General features: G+C 51.2%; 2 protein-coding genes across 2 annotated transcripts; both read left to right on the plus strand.

The window, feature by feature from the left end:
• The first annotated feature begins 4116 nt into the window (after positions 1-4116).
• LOC123065544 (ABC transporter G family member STR2) lies at positions 4117-6942 on the plus strand. The gene is made up of 4 exons (XM_044488802.1): positions 4117-4657; positions 4760-5397; positions 5528-6175; positions 6392-6942. The coding sequence occupies exons 1-4, from the start codon at positions 4133-4135 to the stop codon at positions 6723-6725; spliced, it is 2145 nt and encodes a 714-aa protein (XP_044344737.1). The 5' UTR covers positions 4117-4132; the 3' UTR covers positions 6726-6942.
• A 4036-nt stretch (positions 6943-10978) lies between these two features.
• On the plus strand, positions 10979-12551 carry LOC123070431 (F-box/kelch-repeat protein At1g23390). Its single transcript, XM_044493655.1, has one exon. It carries the CDS (start codon positions 11150-11152, stop codon positions 12419-12421), a length of 1272 nt encoding a protein of 423 aa, XP_044349590.1. The 5' UTR covers positions 10979-11149; the 3' UTR covers positions 12422-12551.
• The last annotated feature ends 11943 nt before the right edge of the window (positions 12552-24494 follow it).

A 24494-nucleotide genomic window follows, 5' to 3' on the forward strand; every position in this document is an offset into this window, starting at 1 on the left:
CGGGCATGGGATGGCGCGAGGCGACGGCTCGGGCAAGGGGGCAGGGCGGTGCGACGACGGGGGTGGCACGAGGCTGAGGAGGGGATCGCCGGGAAGGAGGTGGCGGCGCGGCGACGGGGGTGGCACGGGGCGGCGGCGGCACATGGGCGGGGTGGTGTGGGGTGGCGGTAGCTCGGGCATGGGGTGGCGGTAGCTCGGTCATGGGGCGGAAAGAGAGGGGGAACAGAGAGGTGGGGCGCGGGCATTGTTGGCATTTTAGTTAGGGCATGGTTCTTTGTCGTCTGCTAGCAGAAGACAAAGAGCCTAGCTAATGGACGTTAGTTTGGTCACTTTCTTTGTCGTCTGCTAGCCGACGGCAAAGAAAGTGGCCGTTAGGTGGCTCTCGCGAGTGGGCCACCCTCCCTCTTTGTCGTCTGCTAGCTGACGACAAAGCTTCTATGCCGTCCGCTAGCGGACGGCAAAGGGCTAGCCGATGACAAACATGATCTTTGTCGTCATCTCTTTCTTTGTCGTTAGTGTTTTGACGGCAAAGATCTTGATTCTAGTAGTGCGGTCTCATGTGCGTGGACATGTAAGGTTTGTCTAGACCGCTTCATCCCACAATACCGCCGAATTAAAATAAGACGTTGATGGTAAGCAGTATGACTATCACCTCCCACAACTCATTGTGTTCTACTCGTGCATATCATCTACGCATAAACCTGGCTCTGATACCACTGTTGGGAATTGTTGGAGATGCATAGCAGCAAGGGGGAGAGTGTGACTACGTACCCTCGTAGACCGTAAGCGGAAGCGTTTCACAACACGGTTTATGTAGTCGAACTTCTTCGCGCTTCAACCGATGAAGTACCGAACGTACGGCACCTCCGCATTCTGCAGACGTTCAGCTCGGTGACGTCCCTCGCCTTCTTGATCCAGCAAAACATCGAGATAGTAGATGAGTTTCGTCAGCATGACGACATGGTGACGGTGATGGTGAAGTGATCTCTGCAGGGCTTCGCCTAAGCACTACAAAAATATGATCGGGGGTGTAAACGGTGGAGGGGGGGCGCTGCACACGGCTAGGCAATTGTCTTGGCTGTGCTAGGCGCCCCCTCCTCATACATATAGGTGGGAGGGAGAGGGGAGAGGCCAAGGGGCTCCCCAATTAGGTCTGAATCCTACTTGGGCTCCTGCCCTAGGCCGCGCCCCCTGCCATATTTGTCGGAGGGGGGAGGAAAGAGGGGGAGAGGGAAGGAAGGGGGAATCTATTCCACTCTTTTCTTTCCCTTCCCTCTTTCCTTCTTCTCCTAGGCTGGCCATATGGGGGGCGCACCAGCCCCTTGTGGCTGGTGCATTTCCCCTCTTGGCCCATAAGGCCCATATCTTTTGCCGGGGGTGCCTGGAACCCCTTCCGGTGACCCGATAAGTATCCGGTACCCCCCAAAACACTTTCGGTATCCGAATACCATCATCCTATATATATTAATCTTTACCTCTCGACCATTCTGAGACTCCTCGTCATGTCCATGATCTCATCCGGGACTCCGAACAACATTCGGTCACCAAATCACATAACTCATATAATACTATCTCGTCATCGAACGTTAAGCGTGCGGACCCTACGGGTTCGAGAACTATGTAGACATGAACGAGACACCTCTCCGATCAATAACCAATAGCGGAACCTGGATGCCCATATGGGCTCCTACATATTGTACGAAGATCTTTATCTGTCAAACCGTTATGACAACATACATAATTCCCTTTGTCCATCGGTATGTTACTTGCCCGAGATTCGGTCGTCTGTTCATCATACCTAGTTCAATCTCGTTACCGGCAAGTCTCTTTACTCGTTTCGTAATACATCACCTCGAGACTAACTCCTTAGTCGTTTGCTTGCAAGCTTATGATGTGTATTACCGAGAGGGCCCAGAGATACCTCTCTGATACTCGGAGTGACAAATCCTAATCTCGATCGATGCCAACTCAACAAACACCTTCGGAGATACCTGCAGAGCATCTTTATAATCACCCAGTTACGTTGTGATGTTTGATAGCACACGTCATTCCTCCGGTATCAGTGAGTTACATAATCTCATAGTCGAAGGAATATGTATTTGACATGAAGAAAGCAATAGCAATAAAGCTGAACGATCATTATGCTAAGCTAACAGATGGGTCTTGTCCATCACATCATTCTCCTAATGATGTGATCCCGTTATCAAATGACAACGCATGTCCATGATTAGGAAACCTTAACCATCTTTGATCAACGAGCTAGTCTAGTAGAGGCTCACTAGGGACACATTGTTTGTTTATGTATTCACACATGTATTAAGGTTTTCCGATCAATACAATTCTAGCATGAACAATAAACCTTTATCATGAATAAGAAAATATAAAATAACAATTTTATTATTGCCTCTAGGGCATATTTCCTTCACAATTTACTTTTCTTCATCATTCAATCCAATAGATTGATTGGAGCTAGAGCCATCATTTTTCTTCATCTTATTGGGGCTGTTTTTGAGCTCTTCAGTGATGGTTTGCCACTCTAGTTTCCTACTAAATTTCAGCCAATGATAAAGTGGGTGGCTTTTCTCGGTTTGTTGGTACAAACTCGCCACCAAAGTTGCATGCCTTTGAACTCCAATGCCACTTTGGTTCCGGCCAACCACTAGTGTATAGTAACCAATAAAATTGTTGACGCTCTCCTGGACGGTGGACCATCTTAATTGGAGAGAGACCTCACCGCGGTTGGTATAAATGGGGTGTGGCTTCACATAGTACTTTTCCTCATGGTAGAGTTTGTGGATTTTTATCAATATTTGACGCCCTTTTGCTCAGTTTAACATAGTGATCCATGCTTGTGGCCAACCAAGATTCAACCAACAACACATCTTCAAAGGTTGTGAGTGTTGGACCTCTTGGCTTGACTACCTTCCTCTTTTTAGTGTGAGACGTTTGCCCGAATTTAACAAAGGGGAATAAATCATGTTTATCGTTATTTCGTCCTATAATATGTATAACAATTTACTAACATCCCTAGATTTATCCAATGGTATGTGCAACACAAGAAGCAACCAATTCAAATGGCATATGGGGCAAAGAATGTACCGGGTCTTGCTCGGGCATATTGTCGAACAACATGTGAGCATGCCCGGCGGTGCCGTTGCCCGACATCGTCTGTTGCCTTTGGAGTCACGACGACTCGTACAACATCTCCTCGGCGGCGACATCTTCCGTGAAGCCATCTAGGATACCGGAACAGACTCGGGTTGTGCCGACGACTTCTTCCTTCTCTCGACCACGACGGACGAATCAGTGGCGGTTGCCAGACCTGACGTGCCCAAATCTATGTCCTCGTCACAGATATGAGGGACGGTTCGTATGCGTCCGCGGACGTATAGGGGCGGATTTGCCAAGTCTAGCTATAGATGCTCTAATTAAGTGATGGGACGGGAAGGGCAATGGTGTAGATGGAAAGACTGGCTGCGGCGGCCTAGTACGCAGACCATTAAGGGAAAATTTAGAAAAAGTTATACGCAGACTATTGATGAATGGAGAGAGTATCTATAATTTTTGTTATGTTAATACTATATTCATATCATTTACACATAGTTTGGGCACACCTTTAATCATTTTTACGTGCAGCTTAGCGAGGCGTACCAACTGCTCAGTATGTGAGATGTTTCACGGTAATTCCTCTTTTTAGGGACTATTTTTCACGGTAATTCCCAACTTCCAGTATCGTAGCTTCATAATACTCTATTGTAGACACCTGGCATCCTTTCTCTGGCGGGCTTAACTCCAAAAGTTGAGCATTCCAGAAGCAACCTCCAAGCAAAAATAGCTGCCAGTACACTTCAATGTGTATGAGGCCATGATACCGTCGAGGACAAACAGCCAATCACCTCTCGGCGGTCGAAACCAAAAGCTGACCCTACCAACGTTCACTCCGATGAATCTCCTTGTCCATCCTCATTTCTCACGCCCGACATTGGCTCATACCATCGGGACAAACTCTCCAAGCTTGCAGTGGCATGCCAATAAGAAGGCCAACGCTTTAATATGCACACGCATTGCATGGTTACAAAAAACATCATACTGGACTGGCAGCAATAGACAGTCGCTAGTGTCCGTGAGCACCATGGCGCAGCCGAACCACCGGTACGGCGGCCACCGGGACCTGGAAGCCGTGATAGACATGGACCAGCCGGAGAAGCCGACCGCGAAAGGCGGCAGCCGATTCAGCTTCACCGGCGGGCTGGAGTTCACCAGCCTTACGTACACTGTGGTCAAGAAGCAGCGGGGTGTCGGCGGGGAGTGGGAGAAGAAGGACGTGGACCTTCTGCACGAGATCACGGGGTACGCGCCCAAAGGCTGCGTCACCGCCGTGATGGGCCCCAGCGGCGCCGGCAAGTCGACATTCCTGGACGCGCTCGCCGGGCGCATCTCCAGCCTCGACGGCCGCGTGGCGCTCGACGGCGTCGAGATGAGCCCCAGCGTCATCAAGCGTTCGTCTGCCTACGTCATGCAGGACGACCGCCTCTTCCCCATGCTCACCGTCTACGAGACGCTCTTGTTCGCCGCCGACTTCCGCCTCGGCTCCGCCGTTTCCCCCTCCGACAAGAAGCTCCGCGTCGACAACCTCATCGAGCAGCTCGGTCTCACGGTAATTAACCAAGCACGGTACCTGTATTTTACTTTGACAAAAGTAGATCATAGTACGTACGTGCGCACGGAGTGTATACGTGTTAACAGAACAGCTGTGCAGACATCAAGGAACACGTACATCGGGGACGAGGGCACGAGGGGAGTGTCCGGCGGAGAGCGCCGGCGCGTCTCCATCGGCGTGGACATCATCCACGGGCCGGCGCTGCTGTTCCTCGACGAGCCGACGTCGGGGCTCGACTCGACGAGCGCGCACAGCGTGATCGAGAAGGTGCACGACATCGCGTGCGCAGGGAGCACCGTGGTGTTGACCATCCACCAGCCGTCGTCGCGGATCCTGCAACTCCTCGACCACCTCATCATCCTGGCACGCGGCCAGCTCATGTACAGCGGCGGGCCCAAGGAGGTCACCGCGCACCTCGGCCGCATGGGCCGCAAGGTGCCCAAAGGGGAGAACTCCATCGAGCACCTCCTCGACGTCATCCAGGAGTACGACCAGTCCGAGTTCGGCGTCAACGCCCTCGCCGAGTTTTGCCTCACCGGTCTGAAGCCGCGCAAGCTCGCCGCCGAGGGGATCTCCACCGTGTCTAGCATCCCTCCGACACCGGTTGGGCCCGGGGGCGAGGACTTCGATCACAGCCTCAGGAGCCAGCACTCCAAGTCTCCATGGAGCGGCGCGCAGTTCACGCCGTCCCGGCGCCCCAAGAAAGATCAAAGCGGCAAGTCACAGAACCCTCCAAGGTACCCCAAAAACGTTCCTCATCGTGTCGTGTTATGAAGATAGTATGACTCGGTAGCAAGACTGTAGTAGTTGCACTTGCATGTCCGATCGGTCGCATGAACTGCATAGCTTGTCTCCGGGAATCCACAGGTACGGGCCGGAGATCGTGATGGGGACGCCGACGCCGCTGAGCAGCATCTCGGGGTACACGGTGAACGAGGCGGACTACCTGTCGCCGGCGCAGCGCGCGTCCACCACGGGGGCGGCCGGCGTGGGCATCAACGCGCTGGGGCACCGCGGCAAGTTCGCCAACTCGTACGCGGCGGAGGTGTGGGTGCTGATGCGGCGCAACTTCACCAACATCTGGCGCACGCCGGAGCTGTTCCTGTCGCGGCTGATGGTGCTGACAGTGATGGGATTCCTGATGGCCACCATGTTCACCAAGCCCAAGGACAACACGCAGGGCATCACCAACCGGCTGAGCTTCTTCATCTTCACCGTGTGCGTCTTCTTCTTCTCCTCCAACGACGCCGTCCCGGCCTTCATCCAGGAGCGCTTCATCTTCATCAGGGAGACCTCGCACAACGCGTACCGTGCGTCCGCGTACGTGGTCGCCGGGGTGATCACGTACCTGCCGTTCCTCCTGCTCCAGTCCGCCGCGTACGCCCTCATCACCTGGTGGGCCATCGGGCTCCACGGCCAGTTCGTGTACTTCCTCGTCATGCTCTACGCCTCGCTCCTCTCCACCAACTCCTTCGTCGTCTTCATCAGCTCCATCGTGCCAAACTTCATCCTTGGGTAAGCACAATTTTATTTGGGAGGAAATGGATTGGTCCGGGCCAAAGCCCAATTACATATCGGAAAGCTGGGCCAGTTGAACATGTCTTATCGGGCTGGACCAGAATTACATACAGTTTATATCGCAACCTTTTTTTTTAGAGAAAAAAGTTTATATTTTTTTAGGGTAAAAAAAAATGTTTAGAAGGCAACCGTGCTGATGTCTGTTGGACCCAGGTACGCTGCGGTGATCGCGTTCACGGCGCTCTTCTTCCTCTTCTGCGGCTACTTCGTGAACAGCCACAGCATCCCGCAGGGGTGGAAGTGGATGAACACCGTGTCCACGATGAAGTACCCATACGAGGGTCTCCTGATGAACGAGTTCGGCGGAGAGCGGGACTTCTCCTCGAACCCGCCGCTCACCGGCAACGCCATCCTCGAGAGCCTCACCATCAGCGTGGCCAAGGACCGCAAGTGGAGGATGGTGCTCTACCTGCTCGGCTGGGCCGTCTTCTACCGCGTGCTCTTCTACCTCGTCCTCCGCTTCGCCTCCAAGAACAAGAGGAAGTAGCTCAACCGGAAGGGCCGGGCTCCCTGTATCGACATATCATGCTGGTTTGCTAGCTTAATTAATCCGAAGCTCTCTGGTAATCATTCATTTGAATTGACGGGACCACGTACGGATCATGTCAAGATCTCTTTCCAAGATTTGTAGTACTCCTACTGAACTGTAATTTTCAGATAAGACATTGTGTTGATAGAGCGTGCCGTGATTTATTCTGATCAGTATTTTCTCCAATCTGTGGTGTTGTTCGCTCTGATTGCAAGGTCGCACCTCTTGGGTTTGGTCCAGCCGTTTGGGGATGCATATCCTGGTGCGATGACGTGACAGACGGACGTTCTTCTCATGCTAGTGACCCGTAGGCTGGTAGCCTGCAGCCACCACGAAAAGGACCAGGAACTGGCTTTCGTCCCTTTGCTAGCCGGGCCGCCTGGCCAACCGATCTTGATCTCTTTCTCAACGATCCAAATAGACTAAACCTCGGGGAGCAGGCGCCGCTGCCCGGCTCCGACCGCTTCCCCGGCGGCGCCGCCTCGTTCGGTCGTGCTACAGCAAGTAAAACGTTTCCAATTACTCTGCCCGCTGTTTCCAGGTGCCTGACGCGCACAGGATCGTTCAGCCTCTTTTTTCTGAAGTCTGAACAATCTATTTATTGCGGACAGCGATTCTTCAATCCAGAATCTTATCTACACATTATTTTATTTTTCAACAACCCGTTTTCTGAAATCTGACCAATCTATTTATTGTGAACAGCGAGGCTCTGAAAGCGTGGCCTTGCTTGCTAAATTTGTTTGCGCAAAATAGATGCTCATGAGTGCGCAATAGTACTACAAAAAATTGTGTGCCGTCCATTTGAGCCTGACATGCTAACAAGATAACTACCGTTTGCGGTTGGAAGCTCGGAAAATCTTCTAGCAAAGTAGTGGTTCCTGTCTCGTTGACAAGGACACGCACCGTGGAGACAATAATGATTCTGAACTGGAACTGCAAGAAACGTCAAGCAGCCAATCGCGAAAGTGGACAGATCGTTCAGGACGCTAGTGTATGTATAGTGCTTCGGTCGCCCACTCTCACGCTCCCTGCCTTTGTTTGGGCTTCTAGGAGCAGATTTGCACGGAAAAAAGCTAAAGTCCAAACGCATAATTGTTTTATACAGTATATCTTTGGTGACCTCGTGGCTAAAAGATGTGCACAGTGTTAAAACAACTATCCACTCATTTTAGCTGTGAATGTGAAGCAGGTTGGGCTACCGTCCGTTTTTCAGCGCTAACCTTGTCTTTTCACTAAAGTCACGAAGAAATTACCATCCATTAGGATTCCAAGACAAGCCGCTGCGGACTGAACGAAACCAACATCAGTACTACCTCCGTCTTATGAACGTTTGATCTTATATTATGAGACGAAGGGAGTACTTTGCGAAACAATTAACCTCATAGTACCCGCTGAAATGACACAGTGGGGCGTACTGCTAGATTCTAACTAAACGGGGCGATCTTATCAAAGGCGAGCCGACGAGACGAATTTGGCCGGGCTTAAGGGTGTGCTCCCTATACTGATATCAGAGGAGCAAAGTGCATTTGTTCCGGGGAGACTCATCACCGACAACGTGCTCGTGGCATATGAATGTGTACATGCCATACGGAAGAGAAAAAGGAAAAAAACACTGTGTGCCGTTAAATTGGATATGATGAAAACTTATGATAGAGTGGAATGGTCTTTTCTTCAACAAATGATCACTAAGCTGGGTTTTTCTCAATCATGAACAGCCATGGTTATGAGGTGTGTCACTTCTGCAAGATTCTCAGTGAAACTTAATGGTAGTTTATCAGAAGATTTTCTCCCTTCTCGAGGGTTGCGACAAGGAGACCCCATCTCTCCCTATTTGTTCTTATTTTATGCAGAGAGCTTCTCGGCGCTACTCAAGCAGGCACAACGGGAGAGGGAAATACAGGGGGTGTCGTTTGGGCGCACTGGCCCCACAATCACACACCTACTGTTTGCGGACGATAGTATTGTCTTCCTTGAGGCCTCACAGCCGAATTTGGAGCGTCTTCGGCAGATTCTTATCACATATGAGGAGGCATCAGGACAAAAGGTGAATTTGGAGAAGTCCTCCATCTTTTTTGGAAAAGGATGTAATGACGAGGTCAAGGCTAATTTGAAGGGTGTGGTGGGTATACAATCAGAGGCACTTAATGAAAAATACTTTGGGTTACCAACCATGGTGGGCAAGTCCAAAGATGGGTGCTTCAGGTATGTTCAAGAATCTTCTAGAGGGAAGGTAATGGGGTGGAAAGGACAGGGTTTGTCGAAGGCAGCAAGGGAGGTACTTGTCAAGTCGGGGTTGCAAGCAACACCGACGTTCTCGATGAGTTGCTTCCAGCTCTCCAAGAAAATGTGCGGGAAGCTGAAATCTATTTCTTCTAAATTCTGGTGGGGGCGGCTGACGGCGAGCGCAAAGTTCATTGGGTGGCCTGGGACAAAATGTGTACAAGGAAGCAGTCTGGTGGGATGGGCTTCCGGGACTTCGAGATGTTTAATCAATCTCTCCTGGCCAAACAAGTCTGGAGGCTACTAATGTATCCAATACCTTTATGTGCAAAAGTGCTTAAGGCAAGATACTATGAAGATATGGATGTCATGGCTGCTCCTTGTCCACAGGGGTGTTCCTATACGTGGAGAAGCTTGATGCATGGAAGAGACCTGCTAGCACGTGGGCTGATATGGCGTGTTGGGGAAGGGACAAAGATAAACGTGCTCCATGACAATTGGATCCCGCGTAATGGTAGCATGGTGCCGCTGGGTGCCACATATGTACCGAACATTGTAAAGGTTGCTGACCTGCTTACACCGGAAGGCACGACATGGGATGAGGAAAAACTGCTGCAGGTTTTTACTCCGAGTGATGTGCAGGATATAAGACAGATCTTGATCGGAGGACCAGGAAAGGAGGACTTCCTGGCATGGAATTATACTAAAAATGGAGTTTTTTCCGTTCGGTCGGCGTACCACTTGGGTATGTCTCTCAAAGTGGCGTCGAAGGCACTGGCCTCTTCGTCAAGTTCGGTGGCTGAGCATCGGAGCTGGATGGAGCTATGGGCTGCGGACGTCCCCAACAAGGTCAAGATCCATGGTTGGTGTTTGCTAAAAAATGGTTTGGTTGTAGGGGCTGAACTGCTGCGACGGCATGTAAAGCCTGGGGTCTTCTGTATAGCGTGTGGAAGAAAAGAGACAGTTATTCATCGAATGTGGCGCTGCCCTCATTCGATGCAGTTCTGGAAAGTGCTTGGCAATGGTGTTGGGGCGCCCCTGGCGCTGCTGCCCACACATATTGACAGGGTAGATAATATGCGAACCTGGGTGTTGGATTAGCTGGCGGCAGCATCGAATGAGGAGAAGAGGGTGGTCATGAGGGTGTGGTATGAACTGTGGCTTGCAAGGAACAACGCACGGGATAGTGGACGTATAGAGGACCCGAACCTGATTGCAGACAGAGTGATTTATCTTGATCAGGAGTGGGAGGCGATCAAGGAAACTAATGTGAGGCCGCCAACTGTGCGTAACAAAGATGTCTGGACGAAACCAGAAGAAGGGTGGATGAAGGTCAATACTGATGGTGCACTAGCTAAGCAAGGAGGATCAGGAGGAGGTGGAGCGGTCCTTAGAGACCACCATGGCGCGTTCGTGGCAGGAGCGTGCCATTTTTTCCCAGCTACGTCGGATCCAGAAGTTGCCGAGCTCCTAGCATGCCGTCGGGGTGTTCTTCTAGCACAAGAAAATGATGTCCAGAAGGTGGTGTTCGAGATGGACTCGAACGCGGTTCGGAAGATCAACAACATCCAGAAGGATCTCTCGATGATGGGTCAGGTCGTCCAGGAGATCAAGGAGCTACTTACCCAGTTCCAAGAGGTTAGAGTTGTTTGGGTTCGTCGCTCCGCAAACGTAGTCGCTCATAGACTAGCTAGGGAGAGTTGCTGTAGGGAGTTGTGCCATTCTTGGCGCCTTGTAGCGCCAGACTTTGTAAGCTCAGACATTGCCTCTGATGGTGCACTAGAGCCCCTCAAAAAAACAAACAAACAAAGGGTCAGCTGCCTCAGCGTCAGCAGCAGCGGACGATAATATCTTGCAGGGCCCCGACGAACGCAGATGGCTTGGCTCCGTTCAGGTTCGGCGGCGAAAAGATAAGTCTTTACGTCCTTGTCGTTCCCCTTTTCAAAGGAACCAAAGCCCAAGTGCACGTTAAACGTTTATTTAGTCCCACTTACAATTATTTCGGGTTCCACTACTCAAGTGGCCATGTCTTCGTAAACACTCCGCCTCGTCTATTTAGCTCGTCAGTGCGGGTGCAGATCTAAACTGTGTCCTAGGACTAGTAGTGGGCTAGTGGCTGTCCAGCTTGTCCTGCGTGGACTCGTGGCATCGGAGTTTCGAAAATGGGCGTGAGCATCCCAGCCAGCGAGCCGAAGCACCGGCGGCACCATCAAGAAGGGTGCGAGGCCGACGACGGCGGCGAGGAGTCGCCGGCGCTCGCCGCGCTGTACCTGTACGGGGACGTGCTCGAGTCGGTGGTGGAGCGCGTGCCGGCGCCCGACCTCGCCGCCGCGGCGGGGGTCTCGCGCGAGTGGCTCCGCGCGGTGCGGTCCGCGCTGCGCCGGCGCCCGCGGCGGCTGCCCTGGCTCGTGGTCCACCTCCACGGCCGCCGCCGCCGGACCGCGGCCTACGACCCGCACTCCGGCGCGTGGCTCACCGTGCAGGCCCCGCGCCACGCCACGCCGTCGCACGTGCGCCTCCTGCGCGGCGCGCGCGGCGACCGGGTGTGCGCGCTCTCCTGCTCCGGCCTCGACGTCGCCGGCGACCCTCTTGGGACGTCCGCGTGCGTCGCCATGAAGGCCCCCGGCGTGTGGCGCGTCGACCCGGTGCTGGCAGCGGTGGGCGACCGCGTGGTCGCCCTCGGCGGCGCGTGCCAGCTTGCGCTCGCCGAGGGAGAGGACGCCGCCGCGGTGGAGGTCCACGAGCGCGGGAATTGGGCGGCCTGCGATCCGATGCCGGCGGCGCTCCGCGAGTCGGCGGCAGCAACGTGGCTTTCGGTGGCCGCGACGGATCACAGAGTGTACCTCGCGGACAGAACCACCGGGTGTGCGAGCTGGTTCGATCCGTCGATGCGGCGGTGGGGTCCAACCCGTCGCCTCAAACCAGACGCCGGCGTTTCCACGTGGGGCGTCGCGCCTGGTCGCGCCGGCGCCGAGCAGCTCGTCCTTTTCGGAGCGAAGCGCGAAGGCGAGGGGGCAAAGAACAAAGTCGTCATCCAAGCATGGGAGGTGGACGGCGACACTCTGGATCTGCCTCCCGGCGCGGGCCACGACGCAATGCCGAGCGAGATGTCGGCGAGGCTTTTCCCCCACGACGAGGACGAGGAGGACGACGGGGAGACGCTCCCGTCGATCGCGGTGTGCGGCAACGCCACCGGAGGGTACGTGTACAATTCGGCCGAGCCAGCCAACGGCGCCGTGCTCTACGAGCTGCAGGAGGGGAAGACGGGGGGCGCCGTGGAGCGGTGGGAGTGGGTGCCGTGCGCGCCCTCGGTCCGCGCCGAGCCGCTGGGCCGCGTCATCCTCGCGTGCTCGCCGGTGGGGTTGGACGAGCTCGAGCTGTCGCGTGGACTATCACCTCTGGGCCCACAACGTGCATGTGCGGATGTACAGTGAAACACAGTTTTTAGTTAAATAAAATACTCCCTCGGTTCATAAATTTAAGATGCTTTGTATATCATTCCCTCGGTTCATAAACATAAGATGCTTTGTATATCATTCAAGTTTCAGGAATCTTCAAACCCAATGGACTGACTGAAATGAGTGAGTAATAAATACACTAAAGAGCAATGCTATACGGACGACAATGTAAAGACGATTTGTGGACGACGTGTGGCCGGAGCCAATGGCGGTGCCAGAACTGCAGTCTTGTGTAGTCATTTTTAAATTGTGTAGTCAAGTACACAAAATTAAACAAAAAAATTCAACATTTTTGCAAGCATATGCTAGTTTCATCAAAAAGCTGGGTAGTCAATTGACTACCCAGCTGATGAGTGGCTTCGCCACTGGCCGAAGCCTTTCATCGTGTCGGCCGTGTACAGGAGAACCATTGCATCAGCTGTCGTTCAGGAATCGTCCCGTGAATTATTGTCCGCAAAGGAGTTCCTTACACTAAAACGTGTCTATGTATGTTTGATTTTTAAAAAAAATAGAACATCGTGTACTAGTGATTGAAGGGAGTAGATTGTAGATTGAATCAATCAACAACCATCAACCGCTGTTGTGAGCTTTTCTCTTGATGAAACCAAACAGACACCTCGTCACTTGTTTTAGGCGACTAGGGCGGCACCAACGCCGTCACCACACCGACCCTCTCGTCGGCCTCTTGCTTTCGTCGCCGCCTGTCAGCACCTCCGGGGCAAAGTCCCGCATGGTTGCCGGTGGTGACGGGATCTCTTTCTCCTCCACTCCCCTCTCCCCGGGTGATCATGCGACTGCTTCTCGTGAGATCTGTGCGGCTCCGCTGCCGTTCAAGGCTCCACTAATGTTGGATCCTTCTTGGATGTGATTGGTTGCTGCTTCACGTGAGATCTGTCCAGGCAGCTGGTGAGATCCGTGCGGCTCCGCTGCCGTTCAAGGCTCCAATAATGTTGGATCCTTCCTGGATGTGATTGTCTGGCTGCTTCTCACCAGATCCGTCCCCGCGGCTGCTTCTCATTAGATCTGTCCAGGTGGCTGCTCTTGGTGAGATCTGTGTGGCTCCCCTGCCATTCAAGGCTCAACTAATGATGGATCCTTCCTGGATGTGATTGTCTGGCGCTGTTTGTCACGGCTACCAGCTCCTGCCGATGGGTGGTGGCTCCAATCAAACGGGTTCGTCCTGTGGTCGCCGGGGCGAGCCTAAGACGTTCGGACGAGCAATCTCCAGCATGTCCCCACCAGATCCACGGGGATAGCGCTAGTAAGGTTGCGGCATGTGCTCCACCGTTGGTGATGGCAAGTGTGGTGTCAGGATACGGCGGGGTCGTAAGATGGGGTCTCCACTCTGACATGTTGTGACGGTCTCCATGTGACGACGCCAATGAGCAGCGGTCTTCTTCAGGCCTGACCTCTCGAGTTGCGGATTGCGACAACCACTGAAGGGTTTTCGTGAGTGTTCCTCTCTTTAGATTCGGTGGCTGGTAATGTCGACTCCTATAGTCATGCTTGTTGGAAATATGCCCTACATACAATAATAAATTAGTTATTATCATATTTCCTTGTTCATGATAAAAATTTATTATTCATGCTAGAATTGTATTGACTGGAAACTTAAATACATGTGTGAATACATAAACAACGTCATGTACCTAGTAAGCCTCTAAAGACTAGCTCGTTGATCAAATATGATTAAGGTTTCCTAACCATGGACATGAGTTGTCATTTGATAACGGGATCACATCATTAGGAGAATGATGTGATGGACAATACCCAACCATAAGCTTAGCATCATACTCCTTCCGTCCCGAAAAACATGTCGCATGCGTAGTTCATTGCCAATTTTATAAAAAAAAGCCCCTCATAGTTTCAAAACAATCACAAACAAGTCCCTCCACCCCCGTCGTCTTCCTCCGCCGTCGCCCGTGCGTCTCCAGGGGCCGGCGCCGCCAAGCTGCGTGATTGCCGCTCGCCAGGAAGTGTTCCGCCTCCGTCGCCACATACCTTCAACGCCGTCGCCGTCGCCAAGTACTTGCTCCACCACCGCCGCCCAGACTTGCGCCGCCGCAATCCCCTCCCGCGGCGATTACCTGCGGGCGTCGCCGGAATTTGCCACCACGATCCGGGGGAGCAGGAGCTCCCTCTCATCGTCCTAGAGCTCCCACGAGTCCTCCTCGTGCTCCCTCAAGTCCACCTTCAGCTGCCTCCCGTGCGCCACCGCGATCCAACTACGGGCATTGCCGGAGCCGGCCTCCACGATCCGGTGGACAGCAGCTCGCGCGTGTCCTCCGTGGTCTCTCGCGAGTCCTCGTCGAGCTCCCACGCGCCGCCGTGGTGCTCCTTCTCTGCTTGCGTGCCCGCCGGTGGTGCTAGCCCGTGCTGCTGCATCTTGTTTCTCCTCTGTTTCTCCCTTGCCGCCGGTGGAGCTAGCCCGTGCTGCTCCTGCTCCTCTTCCCGTGTTGATGCTACTTCTCCTCTGCCTGTGCTTCTATTGCTGATCTGTGTTGATGCTACTGCTCCTCTGTTGTTGTTGTTGACTGCCGCTGTGACTGCTGCTGCTGGTGCTATTTGCCCTCTGAAGAAGGTACTCCATCAGAGTACTGCTAGCTGAAGAAGGTACACCATCAGATGAAGTGTTTGTTTCCTTTGTGCATGATTCTTTCCAAAATGTGGGAAAAACTAACTGAAAAAAGCATGCATGAGCAAAAATATGAGAGCACATACAGAAAATTGCACACTTCTATGTCTTATAGATACCGCCATTGGAGCTGAATTAATCGAACTGAGCAAGTTTCTTGTATGAGCAAAAATACTAAGCATTCCACCTTACGGCTCACAGCCAATTTGATAATGCATGCGTGGAAATAAACACTCCTGACAGATTACTTATACACACAACAACGTCTGAATTAGGATGCATGACTAAAGATCTCACCAGGTAAATGTTCAGTGGTTAAATGTGCTGTACTTTTGGAGATGGCTGTACTTTTAATGAGGTAAACTGTTCCTATTTAGACAACAATAACACTACAAAGTAGCTAGATGATCTCGCCTACTGGTAAATGCATGCTTATATTTTTCTTAAATAAAAAAGAACAGATTAGATAGAACAAATAGAGCAGTTGTTATCATAGCATCTCTTCAGTTCTTTACTGCAGCCAATTGATTGGAATGTGCTGTAGTTTCAGTTAACTGACAACAACAATTATGCAAAAAATAGTGTTAACTGAATTCTTTGTGTTGCCGCCAGAGCTTGTTTTCCTAAGGAAGGAAAAAGGTAAAATTCAGTTAAAATGTCAGGTTTCAGTTAATCTATACTCCAAACTGTTAAAATTTACCATCAATTTTCACGGTGCAATTGATAGTCATCTGGTGAAATTGAATGTTTGTCTAGATCAATTATTCCTAGCATTGTGGAATTAGAGCAGATCAGCCAATTTTGAACATACGCAATCACTGTACTTTGCTAACTGTCAAACTGTTATGTCACTGAACATATGCAGTCACTAAACATATGCAAATTTGGAGTACTGTTTGGTACTGCTGGAATTACTCTAGTTTGGAGTACTACAGAAATTATGAAAGTTTGGAGTGATTAGTTGAGGTTCTATTCTAACAATGTCAACTTAGGCAGCTCAACACATGCACCTGCACAGAAAATTCAGTTAAACATGATACTTTTTGTTTAATCTAGACATGTGTATGGTTTGTATGGTGGCTCCAGTAATAACTACTCATGATCATATCTACTCATGATCATAATCTGAAAATTGAGTTAAAATGCATTTGAACTTGATGGTGCCATGATCATAATGTCAAAATTCAGTGGCAAAAGTGTTGACAGTAGTACTCCTCCTACCACTAGTAACCTAAAGGCTCTTGTAAGCTAATGAGCCTTTCTATAAATGGTGCCATGGCAGCATTTCTTGTTTGACTTGCATACTCATTTTGTGTGTGTATATTCTTGTTATGCAAATGCAGAAAAGAAGAAATACTTGTAAATAAATATTGGGCTGGCTTTCGCCTGACAAGAAAGAAAGAAACTTAAGCTGGATTTTGTACCAGTAGAGTAGGTGGCCACCGGCAGGTCAAACAAGTTGCAAATTTGCAAGGAAGGAATCCTATATGAAAAATGCCATGCCAGGATCTCCTATATTGTCTAGCTCCTGAAATTCCTGCAGACAGTTGCAATTGCCAGGGCTGAAACACTACAGTGCAAACAAACACCAAGATCCATCAAAAACATAATCAAAGATGGCATGTCATGCTTGGCAATAGCAGAAGTAACATGGACATGGACCAATATGTTGGCATGGCCACTGACCTGTGGCTGGCATCTAGACAACACACACTCATACACTACATTAGATGTACTGTATATTCAACTCAAAATTATTTGCTTTCAAAATTTTGTTTACTGAATTTTGCTTTCACAACTGCTGTCGATCATGGTCATGGTCATTTGCAATCTTCAAGGTATTTCAGCTGCTGCCATGGCACAAATTCTAGCTAAGCATAGTCCTCTTGGAGTACTAGCAGAAGTGAAATTCAGTGGTACATCTCACATTCAGTGAAGTGGTTCAGAAACTAGTGGTTCAGTAAACATAGAGTAGTGGAGAAAATTCAGTAAACATGGAGTAAATTCAGTAAACATAGAGTAGAGAAGAGAGGTTCAAACCCAGGCAGTAGGACCTGGAGATGATATGCAGTAGTGGAGAAAACATGTAGCCGCCGCTGCTGCTGCCAAGTGAGAAGGCATGACCCACTTGTGCCGTGGACAACCCAGCCACGGTGTCGCAGGCGCGAGTCTTCCACCAGAGAAACAACGAAGAAGACGCCGCCGCGATCGTATTCCTTGTGGAGTTGTCGTCGTCGTCTTCCAGGCTCGCAAATCAACGACCTTTAGCTTGTCGTCATCGTTGGGCTCGTCGACGTTTAGCTTGCTGCATCTCCTGTCGTCGTCGGGCTCGTCGGCCTTTAGGTTGTTGGTGGTGGTCCGGATCCAGTGCCTTCGGGCTCGCCGACACTAGTTCCGACGCAGCCGGAGCAGAGCACGGCGGTAGCTGGGGAAATCGAACGTTTTTCTTGAGGAAGGGGGAGGCATGCGAGCGGAAGCTGCGGTGGCGGAGCAGGAGGCAACTGCGGTGGGGGAGCGGGGGAGCAGGGAGCTACGTTGGGGGGAGCAGGGCAGCTGCGGCGGCGGGGAGCAGCGCAACTGCGGCTTCTGTCTGGAGGAGGACGACGAGGGAGCGCGGGTTTGGTCGGGAGAAACCAGAGGGGGTTCTTGCAAATTTGCCCTCACGACATGTTTTTCAGGACGGAGGGAGTATCATATCACTTAGTTATTTGCTACAACTTTCTTCATATCAAGTATATGTCCCTTAGACCATGAGATCATGCCACTCCCGGATACTGAAGGAATACCTTGTGTGCTATCAAACTTCACTTCGTAACTTGGTGATCATAAAGGTGCTCTACAGGTATCTCCGAAGGTGTTTGTTGGGTTGCGTGGATCAAGACTGTGATTTGTCACTCCTTATGACGGAGAGATATCTCTGGGCCGTCTCGGTAATATAAAATCACAAGAAGCTTCATGTGACTAATGAGTTTAGTCACGGGATCTTATATTATGGAACGAGTAAAGAGACTTGCCGGTAATGTTATTGAACTAGGTATGGACATATCGACGATTGAATCTCGGGCAAGTAACATATTGCGGGACAATGGGAATTGCATCCGGGATTAACTGAATCCTTGACATCGTGGTTCAACCTATAAAGATCTTCATGGAATACGTAGGAACCAATATGGGCATCCAAGTCCCGCTATTGGTTATTGACAGGAGAGGTGTCTCGGTCATGTCTACATGATTCCTGAACCCGTATGGTCGCACACTTAACGTTCGGAAGCGCTAGTGTAGTATTGAGATATTAACAATGGAAAGTATAAAGGTTGTTTGGAGTCCCGAATGGGATCCGGGCATCACAAGCAGCTTCGAAATGGTCCGGATGTAGAGATTTATATATGGGAAGTTTTATTCGGGGTTTCAACGGCGGTCCACCGGGAGTGAACTGGGGGCACCGAAGGGTTCCGAGGTGACATTGGGGTAATCTATGCATAGGGATTATGTACGTTTTCGTCCTTGTTTCTCCGGTAGAAATCTTGGGGCACTCTTTGAGGTTCTTTGTGTTGGATTGAATATTATGAATCTGAAGTTGTTTGATGCATATCATATAATCAACTCACGGATACTTGTGGTGACATTGAAGTATCTAGGTGACATTAGAGTTGGTTGATGTGTATCATATGGTGTTATTTTAGTACGAACTCTAGGGCTGTTTGTGAAACTTATAAGAATAGCTCAATAGATCGATCTGAAAAGATAACTTTAAGGTGGTTTCGTACCCTACAAACAGTTTCATCTTATGTTCTCCGCTAGATAAGAACTTTGGAATGATTCTTCGTCGCACGTTGAGGGATTGTTATGTGATTCAACTATGTTAGCATTATTGAGAGATTGCACTAGTGAAAGTATGAACCCTAGGCCTTATTTCCAGGCATTGCAATATCATTTGTGCACACTTTTTTGTCACTTTGTACCTTGCTATTTTGTATTGTTCCTATTACAAAAATCAATATCTACTATCATACTACAATGTATCACTATCTCTTTCACCGAACTAGTGCATCTATACAATTTACCATTGTATTTGGTGTGTTGGGGACACAAGAGACTCTTTTTTATTTGGTTGCGGGGTTGTTTGAGAGAGACCATCTTCATCCTATGCTTCCCACGGATTAATAAACCTTAGGTCATCCACTTGAGGAAAAATTGCTACTGTCCTATAAAACTCTGCGCTTGGAGCCCCAACACCAGTCTACAATAATAAGTTGTGTAGTAGAAAGCAATGGATCAGGCGCCACTGCACCTTAGGCCCATGTGACTAGGGGGGACCCCAAGGGTGGGGAGGCGCCCTGCGCCCCGCCTGGCTTGGGGGCAAGCCTTTCCCCTTGGTCGCCCCTCCCTCACCCCTATATATAGTGGGGAGGCATAGGGGTGGCTGTCGCCTTCCACCTCGGCCCCCGTCTCTCCTACCTCCTCCCACCTTTCTCTGGTACGAGCTTGGCGAAGCCCTGCTAGAATTCCGTTGCCACCATCACCACCATACTGCCTTGCTGGTTCCAATCTCATCTAGCTCCTATCCCCCGCTTGATGTATCAATAAGGAGAGGATGCCATCGAGCTGAACATGTGTTGAACTCAGAGGTGTCGTTCGTTCGACACTAGATTGGATTGGATCACGAAGAGTACGACTACATCAACCACATTACATACACTAACCCTTTCGGTCTACAAGGGTACATAGACACACTCCCCTCTCGTTGCTATGCATCTCATAGATTAGATCTTGGGTGTCACTACAAAAAAAAGACACACCCGTGACATTGTGCCCCAACAAAAACTTTTTCTGTCATGGATATGACACTTCTATGACGATAATTGTGACAAAAATGTATCATCGTAGGTATGGCGGGCTCCTACTTCTATGGAAAAAATAATGACAGGAAATGGGCTTTTCGTCCTGGGCGGGCCGGAGACGCACCTGCATGAGATTCTTTGGGTCGTCCATGACGTAAAAAATCATGGTAGAAGTGAGGGCGAGAAATTTTTGGGGAGTTCCCAGTTACGATGGGTGGTCGGGGTCGAGCAATGTAGTGTGGTTTGCATGTTTGCCTCGTACGCGCGTGTGTGTGAGGCGTTTGCTAACAGAACCCGAGTGAGGCATTCGCTTATCGAACCCGAGCAAGGCATTCGCTCACTGAACCCGAGCGATCGTACTAGCTACGTACTAAACACGAGCGATCAATCCCACTATGTACTGAACCCGATCGATCGATCCCTTTGCTGCTAACTGAACCCGCGTGATTCCTTTGCTGCTAACTGGAACCCAACCGATTCCTCCGCTGCTACTGCTAACTGAACCCGAATGATTGATCGCTGTTGCTGCTTACTGAAGTCGATCCATTGATGTGTTGCATCGAGCCCTCGTGTGAGATGTAGTAGCTAGCTGGTTGGGTTGCCTCTCTATGAACAGTGACGGTTGCTGATGCACGCGCGATAGGTAGAATGAGTGGAGTCGTGGTGAGTTGACCTACCCGGTTGGTTGGATGTGGATGAATAGTTCCCACTACCGCCGACCGCTCATACGCCCAACCCCAACCGGTGGGGGTTTGATAAACTGGACCCCTGCCATGTAGGCGGTTGCAACTAGATGAACAGGACCTCGAGGAGGCCGCCACACTCCAGCGAGTTGGGTGGATGAATAGTATTTGATGAGTATAGGGGTTACAAGAGTTGATCTACCTTGAGATCGTAATGGCTAAACCCAAGCTTGTCTAGCCTATGAATATTGTCTTCTTGCATGCGGTCTAAACCCTCTGGTTTATATAGATACCGAAGGGGCCTAGGGTTGTATAGAGTTGGTTCACAAAGAAAGGAAATAGCATATCCGAACACCCAATCTTGCCGTTCATGCATACAGGAGTCCTAACAGGACACGGGAGGTGGTCTTCTTCCTTCATCTTTACAGCCCATCTGTCCGGCCCATATTGAATAGGCCGGCCGCCCGAGAACCCCCTAGTCCAGGACTCCTTCAGTAGCCCCTGAACCAGTCTTCAATGGCGACGTGTTCGGCATGCGGATTGTCTTTGGCATTGCGAGGTGGGTTCCTCTCCTTGAATACCATACATCAGATTTCCCTTATAAAAGAACTGTATTCGACTCTGTATAATTAACACAACCCTTAGCCACGAAGGCAAAATATAAAAAGTAGGAATAGTGTCTTTACTGACAACTTTTTCCAACGAAGCATCAGACTTGACTCTTCAGTGTTTTATATCATTTTCACACTCCTTGTTTCGTGTTTCGAGGCTGAGCCCCCTTGGCCCGTCTTGTCAAAACAGAGATCGTGCCCACTTATTACGGGATTCTCATCAATGGGATTTGGGTAACCCAACCGATCATGGCGCACACTCTCATTGGGAATAGGCGACTTTTAAGGCCTAAGTGGGGGGACGGTTGGCATTTTCACCACCTATAAGAGGGCAAAAGATTCCTCCTTTCTTCCCCACGCCTTCTTCCAGCCTCTACCTTCCAATCTCCCAAGCTCCAGGGCACGAAAAAGCTCTCGTCTTCCTCACTGCCACCACCTTCTCCAGCCATGGCCGGGTCAGGCTCCAAGGGCAAGTGGGAGGCCTCCTCTATCACGAATAAGGACGTGAAGGAACTCCGAAGCACGGGGTACCTAGCTGCAAACATTGCGCACATGCTTCCTGACAAGGACCAAGTCATCCCCACTCCGGCGCCCGACGAAAGAGTTGTCTTCCTCCCCCATTTCCTTAGGGGGCTTGGATTTCCACTCCACCCCTTCGTCCGCGGCATTATGTTCTACTACGGGCTAGATTTCCATGATCTAGCCATGAATTCTTTCCTCCACATATCGGCGTTCATCGTCGTGTGTGAGGCTCTGCTCCGCATCCCACCACACTTCGGCCTATGGCTCAAAGTCTTCAACGTGAAGCCAAAGATGGTCGACGGACAACATGCGGACTACGGCGGGGCCATGGTAAGCAAGTTGCCCAACGCCACATGGCCCAAAGGGGCTTTCATTGAGACCGTCAAGGTCTGGCAGCAGGAGTGGTTCTACATCACAGAACCCCGCCGCGGCAACTGGGTAGCAATTCCAGAGTTCAGATTTGGACCCCCCATGAGGCTCACTTCATGGACTGCTAAGGGCCTCCATTGGGGGTCCCAGACGGTGGTGCAGATGCTGCAGAAGCGCATCACCAATGTGCTGGGCAAAAACATCGGTCTCACCAATGTGGTGCAGATCATGCTCTTCTGCCGCGTCCTCCCCTGCAAACGTCGGGCCTCCCACATGTGGGAGTTCAATCCAGAGGCGTAGCAGACCCTGAAGCGCTTCTTCGGCACCATGCATGAAGAGATATGGAAGTTGCTCTTCAAGGCCCATGAAGACCGAGGACATCAGGCTCGACATTGAGAATCCGTCCTTAGAGGTAATTATTAACTTTTCTGAAGACGTATTCGGTCAATGTTTTAATCAATAGAGATCTTATCAGCTCACTTCCTCACAGGGCTGGACAACAAAGGTGGAGCGGATCGACAGTACAGCTGTGCTGCCAGAAGACCCAGCCACTCCCCAGCTGACCGAGATGCTGGTCCCGGTGCCCTATCAGGCACCGGAGAAGAAGGGCAAGGACCCAAGGGCGACCCCCGCCGTAGAGGCCCTTCGGACGCTGTGTCCGGAGAGACCAAGATCGTCTCCTCTCATGAGGGAGACGAGGACGAAGAGGAGGAGGAGGTGGAAAGCGACTCCCCCCGCAAGTGGAGGAGGAAGAAGAGGACGACCTCTGAAGACCCAGAGGGGGTGGCGCTGAAGAGGGGGAAGATAACCCGTTCGGTCAGTTCGGACTCAGAGTCTGAACACATTCCCAAGAGATCCCCCAGGGTGAAGCCCTTGGCCGAATCATAAGTATCAGAAATCTTACTCTTCAACTCCATTTGTCATGTAAGCTATATTATTGTTTGCTTTTCAGCCCTCCCCGTGAGATTCTGAACACCCCCTCTTCGGAGGGGAACTCCCTGGCGCCTGAGCAGGAGGAGAGCGGCGCGCCAGCGAGCCCCCTCGCCTACCGCCATGGAGGACACCGAGGTGTTGTCCCGAAGGACTTCTCCTGGCCGAGGAGGAACGAACGAGGCCGTAGAGAAGGCGCCTGAGGTTGACACCTTGGTCAGTGAAGACCTGGGGGAGGCAACCCCCACGACCAAAAACAATGGGGATCCCTATCAGTCCGGACCCCCGCCACACACCATTCCGGAGACCCACACGGCTTCGGGAAGGGATGCGCAGCCCCCTTCGAGAGAGGGGGAGGAGCAGTAGCTCCATCAGCGGCCTCCGTTATTCTGGAGGCTGTTCATGCTTTGGAGGAAGCGCTGCAACGCGCTTCCATCATGGAGGAGCACCGCATCCTGATGGGTGCAGTTATGGAGAAGGTTCAGTCTACAGAAAGCGGATTGAACAAAGCCTTCAACAGCCTACTAATGGGCTTTGAGGTATGCGGCGTAATGCTCTAAAATATTTTTCATATGATAGGATGAACCCGTATATAGACAGTAGCCCCTGAGACTCTGTCCGGATTAGAATAATTCAGGGATCCCATGACAATTCAGACATTAGTATACTGTGCTAATGTGTGTAACAGGCATCCATGTTGGCAGCTACTGCCCAGGCCGCAGAGGTTTCTGAGCTGAATCGGAAGCCGCGAGTGGCAGATGAGGAGCTCGACCGCATCAACAAGTGGTTCGAGGAGACGCAAGGTATGCGGAAGTTAAATATCAGAAGCCACATGTATAGTGAGTCTTTTAATCTCATTGGTTCTTGTGATTATGATCACAGTTGGCGTAGCCGAGGTCGAGTCCCTCAAAGGCGCGCTTGCCCAAGCCAAGGAGGCGGAGGCAAATAAAGCAGCCGCTGACAAGGCGGCTAAGGAGCTGGAGGCGGAGCAAACTGCCCGCCGCCAACATGAAGCTCGGGTGGCCGAAGTCAAGAAAGAGCTCAAGGACGCCATCACCAAGTACGAGTCCTTGGAGCAGAAGACTTTGGACCAAGCATCCAAACTCGCCAAGGCTCTCCAGGATTGTAAGGAGGCCCGGGTTGAGTCCCAGAGCACCCTCGAGGAGATCCAATAGGTGAGGCACATAGCGGCTGGTAAGGCCTTTCTTCTGCAGAGTAAATTTGGAAGTAGGAGGTATATCTTGCTGACCCGAGTTTGGAGTTCTCTAGGCGGGTTTGCGGATCTTCCGAGGAGTGTCGCCGATGCCGTGCAGTTCTTTTGAGCCCAGGAGGGGAGCTCGACCGAGAAGCTGTTCTGGTCGCAGTATCTCGCACCGGAGCATCCGACGCCCCTCAACGACCAGCTGAAGCAGCTGACCGAGCTGCATAGGGTGGCCGGCTTGTCCATGAAGGATCTAA

Source organism: Triticum aestivum, chromosome 3B (genome assembly GCF_018294505.1).
Source record: "Triticum aestivum cultivar Chinese Spring chromosome 3B, IWGSC CS RefSeq v2.1, whole genome shotgun sequence".
NCBI lineage: Eukaryota > Viridiplantae > Streptophyta > Magnoliopsida > Poales > Poaceae > Triticum > Triticum aestivum.

Coding starts and splice junctions, on each gene's coding strand:
- LOC123065544 (XM_044488802.1), top strand. CDS start 4,133: ATGGCGCAGCCGAACCACCGGTACGGCGGCCACCGGGACCTGGAAGCC. Junction 5,398..5,527: donor AAGTCACAGAACCCTCCAAG/GTACCCCAAAAA, acceptor GGGAATCCACAG/GTACGGGCCGGAGATCGTGA. Junction 6,176..6,391: donor GTGCCAAACTTCATCCTTGG/GTAAGCACAATT, acceptor TGTTGGACCCAG/GTACGCTGCGGTGATCGCGT.
- LOC123070431 (XM_044493655.1), top strand. CDS start 11,150: ATGGGCGTGAGCATCCCAGCCAGCGAGCCGAAGCACCGGCGGCACCAT.